The 12,052-nt window shown below is 49.4% G+C and overlaps 1 protein-coding gene across 2 annotated transcripts in view; it reads left to right on the forward strand.

The window, feature by feature from the left end:
- Vwa5b1 (von Willebrand factor A domain containing 5B1) overlaps positions 1–12,052 on the forward strand; it is a 68,005-nt gene that overhangs the window by 40,197 nt on the left and 15,756 nt on the right. For both annotated transcript variants that reach the window (XM_005353381.2, XM_026782060.1), the window contains exons 12-17: positions 361–475; positions 808–993; positions 3,018–3,189; positions 4,749–4,939; positions 9,456–9,657; positions 10,044–10,358. In XM_005353381.2, the coding sequence (XP_005353438.1) occupies positions 361–475; positions 808–993; positions 3,018–3,189; positions 4,749–4,939; positions 9,456–9,657; positions 10,044–10,358 (1,181 nt within the window). The remainder of the gene's footprint in view (positions 1–360; positions 476–807; positions 994–3,017; positions 3,190–4,748; positions 4,940–9,455; positions 9,658–10,043; positions 10,359–12,052) is intronic.

The following is a 12,052-nucleotide window of genomic DNA, read 5'->3' on the forward strand; positions in this document are numbered from 1 at the left end:
GAGAGGAGAGCTGTCGAGTCTCTGAGCTCACTTCCTCTTCCTCCCATAGTTCTGTTCTGTTTACTCCTCCCATCTACGTTCTAACCTATCAGGGCAAGCAGCTTCTTTATTTAATCAACCAGTGACCTTCCTCCATCACTCTCTCTCCTGTCAGTGCTGACTGGGAGTTGGTTGTAGTGTGTGTGTGTGTGTGTGTGTGTGTGTGTGTGTGTGTGTGTGTGCGCCCATGATAACTCCTCTTCCTCCCCAGGCTTTTACCTGAAGACAGTCATCTTTAAGCTGCCTCTGCTGGACTATGCTCTGTCTCTTAGTCTGCCGGGGACAGTGACCCAGAGCTACCTTCCTGTCCCTGTCCTCCAGGTGCTATAGTTTTGGGATTGGACCCAGTGTCTGCTACAGACTGGTGAAAGGACTGGCGTCTGTATCCAAGGGCAGTGCAGAGTTCCTGACAGAGGGGGAGCGGCTGCAGCCAAAGGTACACAGAAGGACCTCTAGCATCTCCCAGTACTGCAGTTTCAGCAGCCCAGACAGGCCCAAAGCTGAGCTCGATGCTGGGCCATTGAGTTCATCAGAGCCATCCTTTGATCCTCTGGTTTTCTCCTTTATAAAATGTTAAACTCAGAGCTGATGGCCAAGATCCATTCCAAGAGTCTAAGGAGTTCAGAGGTGTGTCCACCCCTGGATCAGCTGCCCCAAGCCTGCTGTGCCTTCCTCCCCTCAAGATCACATTCTCACGATCTTTTTGTCTCCTCGTCTCTTCATGTCCTCCACACACATCGTCCGCTCCGTTCTGACGCTCCTCCAAAGATGATCAAATCCTTGAAGAAGGCCATGGCGCCAGTGCTGAGTGACGTGACCGTGGAGTGGGTCTTCCCTGAGACCACAGAGGTCCTGATCTCACCTGTTAGCACCAGCTCCCTCTTCCCTGGGGAACGGCTGATGGGCTATGGCATCGTGTGCGACACCTCCTTGTACATTTCCAATTCCGGTCCCGTAAGTACCTCAGACGTGTGGGAGATCGGCTGAGGGGCTGCCTCCTGGCCCCTCTCCCAATGCTCATCGTGGCTGGTTTTTAAGGAGTTACAAACTCAATGCCTGAGGTGGCTAAGTAGAAAACGAACTTAGTATATTTAAAGATAAGAGCCGGGGACATGGTTCAGTCAGTAGAGGGCTTGCCATGCTAGCAAGAGGACCTGAGTTCAGTCTCCTGTGTAGAAATGCCAAGTACAGTGACATGCACTTGTCTTCTGGCCTTCACATGAATGTGTGCACATGTGCACCCATGACCACAGGGACATACATGTTCACTTGCTTGTAAAGTAGACATGTATTAAAAATGGAAATGAAAGAGGGACGCCATGAAGGAGAGCAGCTATGGCTGAACTCCTAGTTAAGGCCAAAGGAGCAGAGGGGAACATGTCCAGTTGCCTAGGGTTCACCTGACTGGACTAGAAAGCCTCCATTCATGGTATTGAAATGTTTCTGTACTGCAACACAGGCCGTGTATTGAATGTGCTTATAGAAAATTGGAATGCTATACGAAATGTCCAGCATTTTTAACGGCTCATATGAATGTGTTATAGAAGGTGGACTATTCAACTGCACAGAGAATATTCTAAACAAAATACTGGCCACGTTTTTTTTTTTTTTGTCCCCACATTTCTTTTGCATGGTCCATGTTTTATTTCATTTTAATTATACTCGGATTCCTGCAAGACACTAGATTATCAATACACATTCCTATCACATTCCTATAGAGGAACCCAACCAAGTCATCAGTTCCTCCTCTTGGACTGGAGAAATAGTTAGTCCAGGCAAAGTAAAGTGTCTGCCTCTCAACTGTGAGGAATGGAATGTCACCCTGGAACACACATACTTGAAAAGCATTGTAGCACCTGCTTGTAATCCCAGAGCTGGGAGGTGGAGGCAGGAGGATCCATCCCTAGGGCTTGTTGGCCAGACCTTGAGCCTAATGACAAACTCACAATGCGGAAAGACTCTGTCCCAAAGAGGTAGACAGTGATGAGCGTTGTTGAGGATGACACCCAAGGTTGTCTCCTCTGGATTCCACACAGAGACCCATGTATATACAGTCTCATGGATGTGAAAAGACATATAAACATGCACACATACATACATACATACACACACACATACACACACACACACACACACACACCATCTTTTCAAGTTCTGTGTTCTTCTCCCATGAGACTGGCCATGTTGTCTCCTGCTCCTTCATCTGCTGTGGATGTAAATGAGACTGGCCATTACCCTCCTGGAAGGCCATCAAGAAATAACTCATGAAATCAGAAATACACAACTCTTCCAATCCAGAAATGTCACTCCTAGGTTGCTGCCCCAGAGATGACCACAGGGCATACGGTAGTAAAGACAGTCATGAAGCAAGTGCTTCGCAACAAAAGGCAGCAGAATATTATACAACCAGATGTTAAAGACAATGATTAGCAGAAAGAATGCTTCAAATACAAAGTTCAAGATACTAATAAATGTTTATGGTCTGGTTTTTGTAAAATAAAACATGACCTCCCAAAGTGTGAACTGTGTGTGTGTGTGTGTGTGTGTGTGTTTCATGAAGCCTAAAATGAAAGAACACATAGTTTATCTATTAGGAAACAAGCATGAAATTTAGAATTACATTTTTAATTTTTTCAGTGTACAAAGTCAATGATTAAATATTACCAAGAAGAAATTCTATTCTCTCTCTCTCTCTCTCTCTCTCTCTCTCTCTCTCTCTCTCTCGTTTTTGTTTTAATGTTGTGTTGTTGAGACAGACTTGTACTTTGTAGCTGAGTGCTGGGATCACAGCTGTGAGCAACAATATCCAGCTCCATGTTCACCATCTCTTGACCAGAAATTCACCTTAGTTCTCCAAACAAACCAGCAGGCACTCCTTCCTTATTCTGCTATGTCCCCAGAGGTGGACACCCACCTGAGCCCCCCTCACACCCTTTGCTGCCACGGAGGTCCTTGCTGAACCTAACTTTCCTCTCCAGGACAAAAGGCGAAAGTACGGCACGCTGCAAGCTCAGGAGTCCAGCAGCTCTGTTTTCTATCACTCTCAGGATGAGGGACTTGGTCCGGGCAGTGGGAACTGTGCCAAAATCTTCAACCCAGGGCAGACCCAAGATGCCCATCCATGCAATGGAGACTCCCCCTCCCATCACGGTTGGTCCTCTGCTTTCTGCGCTGCTATGTTCCCTTTTCCTTGGAAATGGTAATGATTGCTACCTTATATTGACCAGTTACTATATGTTAAACATTTGATAAAAAACCATCTCTGGGACCAGTGGCAGCTGTGCGTGTGGATACAATGATACCCACAGTACAGACCAGTCAGCAGCTATGAGGGTGGACATGCTGATACCCACAGAACAGACTGGGAGACAGAGACTGCAGAATCTCAGCAACTGGCTAAGTTCTTGGATACTAAAGAGGGGGTCAACCTAGACCTATGTGCCTTTGTAGAGTCTGATGCCATTTTCAAAAAGCATTTACTAATTATTTGTGGGGGGGGGGAGTAGGATGGCTCTCACCTGGCACCTGCCCTCAAGATCCCCCCTTTTAGACACAAAGACACAATTGACCTTAACTCTAATAAAGCAGAGGAACAGAGACCACAACTGTGGTAACCCCAGGGAGAGAAGAGCAAATCTGCCTAAGATCACAGGCCACTGAGGGTGGGTTCTTAGTCGTGGGAAAGGAGAGGAAGTGCCTGGGATCAGAAGCACTCAAGCAAAGCCATGGAGGCGTAACACATAGAAAGCTATGTAGCTGGCCATTGGCTACTCACCTCTTCCAGTGTCCTCTGACCACTCAGCATCCCTAAAGGGGACAGGAGGGACCAGGGAGATGGCTCGCTGGGTAAAGTGCTTGTTGAGCAAGCACGGGAAAGCGATTCTGGATCCCTAGCGTGAAGCCCACTGTTGAGAGGATGCAGGAGGATCCAGGGGCATGCTCATCAGCAAGCTCCAGTCAGTGGGACGTCCTGCTCACCTTGGCAGCACGTGGACTAAAATTAGGACGATGCAGGGGGATTAGCATGGCCCCTGCACAAAGGTGACAGGCAGATGCATGACACATTCCATAGCGTCGAATAAATTCAACATGAAATAAATGCAAATAAAAGTAAAAATCCTAAGATTGAGGCCGGGGAAATAGCTCGGTGAATCAAGTCCTTACCACATCAGCAAGAGGGCCAGAGGCTGGCTCCGCAGAACCCATCTAAAATGAGTTGAGTGGAAAACAACTGGGGAAGATTCCTGACATCAACTTTGGTTCCTACCTACACACACACGCCCAACTACCCACCCACACACACTATATCACACCACATACACCACACACACACACACACACACACACACACACACAAATGCATGAACACTGTACAGACATACACACACAAATTTAAAAAGAAACAAAGTAGATAGCAATAGAGAAAGAAACCTCACATCCCTCTCTGGCCTCCACAAGCATGCATGTGCATGCACGCACACAGGAGAGCACACACACACATGATGAAAAGGATAGAAGGGACAGTTATGAGAAGTTAGACCAGGACCAGACCTGGCAAGGCTTTGGATGCTAAGTGAGACACGTGCACATATTGCTGTAAGAAAAGGGGAACTTAAGACATTTCAAACAGGAAGGTGGCGTGTTAGTCCCTTTCTTTCCCCCCACTACCCTCCACCCTGATAACACCCCCTCTTATTACCCCTGTCCAGGTCTGGATGTCTCCCGACGACGGAGGGCATACAGCACCAACCAGATCTCTAGCCAGAAGACCAGCCCAAGGCCCACCACAGCCAGCGACCCCACTGGGATTGCCAGGAGACACCCACTGAGAAAAGCCAAGGTGCAGGACCTTGCCAATCAGGGCAGCTCAGAGAGCCAGCGGTGGCAGATTGATCTGCAGGTACCTAAGCAGGGCTGGGTGGGAGGGGCTGAGAGGAGTTTGGTTTGGCTATGGCTCACACATACCAACAAAGATGGAGCGTTTATCAACACAAGAACACGGAGTATCGGGTAGAATGCAGAATCCAGATCCAGCTAAGGCCAAGCTTCCTGTTGATGTTAGCTTTCATATACATTGATGACCTCAGACTGGTCATCTCTGGCTTGGTGAGCTTGCCCGAGCCCTGTACACAGCACTTCCCCATTGTCACGGGACACTATAGATTCTTGTCATTAAGTTTTATGGTACCTGGGAGAGGAGGGAGTTTGGAGAGCATCCACCCTCACTTGGTACGGATGTGGCAACTGAAGGTCAGAGAAGTAAGCCCACTTGCCCAGAACCACACAATGGATTTGACCAGGAAACCCTGGCCCTCGGGGTTCTTGCTTTCCTCCTTCACAATGCTGGTCCTTCCGTGACTGGGCAGTCATTCAAGGCAAAGAAAATAGGAGTCAGAGCCACCACAGGAAAGGTCACCAGTGTCCCGTTAGGTCATCCCTCAACAACCTTAGCATCATTGCTGTCAAGGCTCTGCCGTAGGGGCTGGTCCTGGACATGATAGAATATCTCTGGGGCCAGGGGGATAAATCCATCTAGTTGAGACCGCTATGCCAAACCACATCATGACTTAAGCATTCTCTTCAGGACAGAAATCACTTGCCCTAAGCATGTGGGCCCAAGCAGCTTCCCACCACCTCCAGTGCACCTTCCCGCTTCCCCGCCACGTTCTTTCCCAATCTCCACATATGCACGGGCCACATACCACCTGGCCCCTGGGGACTCTCTGGGCTTCTCCAGGGACCCTCGATGTACATGGTACATGATAGTCTTGGAGTTAGACATTCCTCTCATACATTTCTGAACCCCTCTGAGCCCCACTGCCTCATCCACAAGATGGGGCGAGTGTAGATGGTGAGCCACCATCCGCTAGCAGATACAGAGTGCAAGCAGCAGACCCCAGACGGAGGAGGCTTCCAGGCTTTGGGGGATGTAGGGTCCAGTCCCAGCCCAATGCCTGCCTGCAACCTGTGTTTGTCAATGGCAGCTCTACTCACTGAGCGTTCCGGGCAAGCTAACTCCTTTCTTCCTCCTAGCTAGCTCCATCTCTTTCTCCTCTCCTGTCTGACTTTCTGGGGAGATCATGCCCCCTCCCCGGCACTCCACTCTGCGTGTGTAGATTCCCCAGAGTCTCTGGCTGGGGGAAAAGCTAGCTGGTAGATGCTTCTGTTACCATGGAAACTGTAGCAGAGTCCATTTCTCTCTGACCCAGTATGGGTGGTGGTAAGGCCAGGAGAGAATATCTCAGTGGAGGGGTCAGGGAGTCATAGCTGGGCACCTGCCCCCCCCCCAGAGGTACCCTAAAAGTGGCCACTCTCCTTTCTTTCCATGCTTCGAACCATAGAGACAGGAAGACAGCCCTTTTGTGGGAGGCACACGTCAACAAAAATGCACACTTAATAGTGTGAAGAGACCCCCCAAAGTTTACTGATATCCCCCCAAATTACACGACGCCTGCTAAGGGGTTTTGTCTTCTCATCTTGTTCTCTGGCCAGGTCATGTATGTGGTCTAAGAAACTGGAAATTCGTTTTAGCTTAAAATTCTCCCCTCACAAAAGCCATCTGAACTACACCGAATTCGGAATTAAACCTTTCAAACGGCTCCGCTTGGTATAAAGTACAAATAAAGTCTCCCTCCCGACACCAACACGCACTTGATTCCGAGTACGTCTTTCTAGAAATACCATGTGCATGCATGTATATGCAGAACGCAGGCATATTTTAATAGCTGCTTATGCAAACTGCCCCCAACATAGTGCCAAAGTGCTTTTTTAGAATACATTTTTATCACATTTGTTTCCGCTGTATACACGTTAGGGTGGGCGAGTGGGCGTGCATGCGTCTGCACCCATGTGGAGGTTAGAGGGAGAATATTCCTAGGAGTCAAACTCCGGGTGTCAGGGTTGGCAGCAAGTGGCTTTACCAATCGAGACATCTCACTCACTCTCTTAATGGCTTTCGGATTCATGTTTGTATACAGTAAAATCACTCTTTCTGTTGAACAATTCTCTGAGGCTGACAATCACCAACTTTACTCTTTGTCATCACTGAGATACAGATCTGTCATAATGTAACATTTAAGGTAATTTTTCTCAACTACCTTCTCACAGGAGTATGAGGAAATCCTTCTATTCAGTATTGTGAGGGCCTCCATTACATGGGTATACTATAACTCACTCTTCCATACTGATGGAGATGTAGGTTTGTTTTTTTTTTAAGTCAGGGTACCACTGGCTGGCCTGGAACTCACTGTGTAGACCAAGCTGGCTTCAAACTCACAGAGGCCTGCTTCCCTTGCCTCCTAAGTTCTAGGGTTAAAGGCATTGACACCCCTACTCAGATTATCAACACTGCAACCAATAAATACACAAGGCTTGACCAGAGACCCTGGCACTCCCATGGTTCCCACAGGGTTGAATTTGTAAAAGTAAAAATCACTGTCTCAGGTAGCCCGTGGATGTCAGTTGGTGACAGGCAGCCCATTGTCCCAGTGTGTACCCCCGCCATCCATAAGAGATGATGACACATTGCCACCAAACATTTAGGTATTTGTGAATCTCCAATACGAACAAAGGTGACTTTTTTTAACTGCCATGGCTCTGGACGTGCCCGCTTCACTTATTGGTGTTTTCGATTCACACCGCTGTGGATGAACGCCCTCACTATTCTAACTTTGTCTTTTCCCTCCAATATCATGCGAATTATTTTTTCTTTTAAAGATCCGGGTAAGGATAATTGTTTACTGAGTACACCGGAAGAGGGCAAATGGGCTGGGCAGTAGGTACGGTGCCACTTGCCCCTTAGGGCAGTGATACACGAGGCAAGGGGAGGAGGTATCTTCCTGTGTTTGAAAGAAGTCTCCTTATGTGTAGCTTCTGGGTAGATAGTTTGTGTCACGAGGAGGAGGGCAGTTCAGATTGGCTGGTGAATGGTCCTAGGATCTTAGCATGAGTCACCATGGATACCATCCAGGTGTATAGTCAGTCTCTGCCATGCAAATCAGGGTAGCCCTGGTCCAAGGATAACATCACCTGGCGCTGGGGTACTGTTCCTGGGGTCACGTCAGCCTGACATGGTGACATGCTGTCCTGTCATGATCCCTGAGTCCCATATGGTGGAGAAGTGTCGTGTGTGTCCTCTGGCCACGCATGCTCAATGACATGGCTTTACACACAAACACACATGGTAAGGAAATGAAAATGCATTTTTTTTAACAAACACATGCATTTAAAGAAGTCAGTGGTTGGGTGGGACCTAGCCTAGAGGATCCTGAATTCTCAGGAAACCCAAGAAATACCAAGAGCACTTCCTTTAAAAAAAAAAAAAAGAAAAAAAAACTCATCATACTTGTTGCAAGGGTATTTCCCATCTACCCCTTGGCTTTCAGATACTTGTTTATACCAAGCCCAAGAACAGATAGATGAAAATCAAAACAGACCAAAAAGCCCATAAACAACGCCAAACACACATGCAAGCTTTGTAAGATGAGTGTAGCGAATTGATAAGCCATGGAGAGCCCACTGTGTTCCGTAAACAGTGCTGAGATCTGCAGCATTTGGAAAATCAAAGTAAAAGCTGGCTTCTCTCGCCTTATGGGAAAATAAATTGCATATGAATCAAAGACTTAAACACACACAAACAAAAATAACAAAACTTTTAGAAGATTTTGAAGGGGGGTGGGAAAGACCTCTTAAGCACAGCATATGGGGAGACATAAGGGAAGGGCTGGTAATTTTAACTACACACAAAAAAAGGTTTGAAGCTTTATGCCAAAAAGGAAAAGTGGGTTTGGAATCCTCCATGGCGCAGGGTTCTCTGTGCCTCAGAGTTGACCTGTTCCTGGGAATTTTCTGGTTTCTGTTTCTCATGGGTGGTGGAGACTAAACCATGAGTCCCTGGGTCCTGCGGTGACAGCCCTGGGAAGAGCTGTGGGGCAGAGAGAGAGGGAGGGGACAGAGAGAGGGAATTGGGGGGGGGGCTCAAGCCTCCAGCCACCATGGGCTTCACCTCTTCCTTCATTTCTCTTCTTTCCTCCTTCCTCTTCCTCCTTCCATCCTTACTCCTTCTCGTCTTCCTCCCTTCTCTTCTTCCTCTTCTATCCCTCCCTCCTCCTCTCACTTTCTCTTGTTCTCCTCCCTTCCTCCTCATTCTCCCTTCCTCCTCCTCACCATCTTTGTCTCTCTCTCCTCCTTCTCATCCCCTTTCCATCCTCTCCATCCCCATTTCCTTCCTTGCCATTCTGCCTCCTGCACCTCTGCATCTTTGCATCTTTCTCTCCGTCCGCCTCATCTTTCTCTTCCTACTCCTTTGCATCTTTCTCTCTGTCCGCGCCCTTCCTACTCCTCTTGCCTCCCTCCTCCCACTCCCCCCCTCTATTTGTATCACCCCCTCCTCCTCTCCCCTCCTCTTGCCTTCTTAGCCCTTACTCAGCAGTGGCCATGACCTGAGCCAGGGCCCCAGACTGCACGGCCCAGGGGCCCGCAGGCCCTCCCTACTGCCTCCAGGCTGCCAGCCCTTGCTGCTCTCTGCCCAGGAGCCCCAGGCCTGGAACCCTATGAAGGAGCTGGACCCTGGTTCCAGCCCTAAGTCTGCCCCTGACAGCCGAAGCTCGGAGGATCTGGGTAAGTGTCCGAGGTCCGAGACTTGAGGGGATGAAAAGGCCCAATTTCAGGTGTCAGGGTCAGGGGACCAGTGGCTGCCTCTGTGTCTTTGTGAAACTCTTGCTCTGAGAGCAAACTCTTGCTTTCTAGTCCTACCTTCTCCTCTCAACCTGACTGTACCACCCCGTCTATCCAGCCCCTCAGGGACAAGCTTCCTGAAAGGTGGCTCTGTCTGTCCCTCTCTGGGACAAACCCAGGCCATCTGTGCTGCACTAGTCCACTAGAAAGCTGTCCTCAGCCGTCTTAAGGGATGGGAGACTAGCTTTGTGTTTTCTAGAAGTGACTGCCACTGGGGTGGCTCCCTGTCTCTGGCCTCAGGTTCAGCCCTCTTGTCCCTCCACCCACAGAGCCACTGCATCACCTCTCCACCTTTGAAACGGAGATGTCCTCAGACTGGGAGCCCATGGCTGAGTCGGAGGAGCAAGTCAGTCCCTGCAGGCCTGCCACCCCAGGCCCTGTACAGGGGAAGGCCTTAGTCAAAGGCCTGTGCGACAACCAGCGTCTGCAGTGGGAGGTGAGCTTTGAGCTGGAACCGCCAGCCCTGCAGAGGGAGGACGAGCAGGATGCCGACATGTGGAGCGAGACCTTCCACCACCTGGCAGCGCGTGCCATCATCCGTGACTTCGAGCAGCTGGCAGAGCGTGAGGACGAGATCGAGCTGGGTGAGCACCCAGGATTGAGGAGGGGGCCATATGCCCTACCAGAAGCCAGCCCTTTAGAAGCACGGTACCCCACCCACAGCCCAAGGCCTGCAGCTAGGATCCCATCAACTGCCCAAGATCCCCCTCCTCAGTCTTTAGAGATCTGCCTACACCCCAAAGCACTCAAAGCCTTTGCTCAAGGGGTCCCAGTAACTCAGCCATTTCCCTAGGTTAACCATCTAACCGAGCAACTCCACCCAGTGTCCCCTCCCATGCCTGAATGTCCACCCCATCTCTTACCAAAGCCTTGCCCATACTACATGGAACTTCCTCTAATCTCCTAGTGTCCTGCCCACCTTGCTGTGTATGTATATGCCCACTGCACTTAACGGCAGGTCCTAATGCCAAACCCACACCCCCCAAAAAAGAGTTCATCCCTGCCCTTCATAAAAACCCCTCCCACAGCCTCGAAGCCTGCCCACGGGGGCACAGTGCTCTGCCTGCCCCCTAGATCCACCCATTCTCTCATGGAAACCCCTCACCACATACCCTGCCCTCACCCCGTTCTGCTCAAGGCTCCACTATTATTCTTCCTCCCCTGCTCTGTCACTTACCACCTCCCAACACCCCTGTAGTGGCCAAGGTTCTCTGCCTGCCATTAGCTGTCTTCAGGAGCCTACACTCCACCACACCTTTCCCCCCACAAATTTAATGGCGCTTGGGACTCTATCCTCAACCTGAGGTACCCCCTTCCTCAACCCTGGCCTCCTCCATCCTCCTCGCTTCCTGCCTGCTTCTCTTCTACCTCTGTTCCTACATCCCTTCACCCCCATGCTCCCTCACACTCAGCGTCCTGTGCCTGGTTCTGGAGACCCAACAGTGATAGGAACTCCTCTGAGGCAGAGCCTTTGAATATAAGGTCCTTAGACCTAGCTGAGATCCCACACTCTCTCATCAGCCCCATTGACTTCCTGACCATCAGCTGGGGACCCGGCTGGGGACCAGGCTAGGTGCTTAGTCCTGTAGATGCTTCTGAAGGTTGGTTGGCATAGAACAGAGCAAACCCATCTTTTCCCAAGAGCACCTGGCACTGGCTAACAGAGGCCAGCATTAATCAAAACAATTACACAGAAAATTAATTAAGCGCTCTTCAGAAACACATGAATCTAAGCCATGTACAAGAGGGATGGTTCAGGAGCTAATTTAGTTCAGGAACTGGGGCAGCCTTTCCCCAGAACATGACTATTGAGATCTGGACGAAACTTGCTTGGAGAACAGAGACAAGGGCCAAGAAGAGTTACACAATTCCTTTGTTCTAAGTTTATGCTTCATTTGCATACTATGTGACTTATATTTCATTTGTATTTCGGGGTTATGCGATACTCTTTTCTTCCCATGAATATTCCCTAGCCCTCATTTCCCTGGCTTCTGAAAAGTCCCCAGAAGGAGGCTTCACTACTTGGTAGAAAGGGCCCATCTCCAGGGCAGGTCATCCTAAATCCTAACCTTGGGTCCTTATTAACTTGCTGTATGACCCTCCATGGAGTCCTTCTCTGGTTTTAAATCTCAGAGAGAGAGAAAGAGAGAGAGAGAGAGAGAGAGAGAGAGAGAGAGAGAGAGAGAGAGAGAGAGAGAGAGATATCTGTGTGTGTGTCTGTGTGTCTGTGTATGTGTGTATCTGTGTGTGTCTGTGTGTGTCTGTGTGTCTGTGTGTA

This window comes from Microtus ochrogaster, chromosome 10 (assembly GCF_000317375.1).
Source record: "Microtus ochrogaster isolate Prairie Vole_2 chromosome 10, MicOch1.0, whole genome shotgun sequence".
In the NCBI taxonomy this organism is placed as follows: Eukaryota; Metazoa; Chordata; class Mammalia; order Rodentia; family Cricetidae; genus Microtus; species Microtus ochrogaster.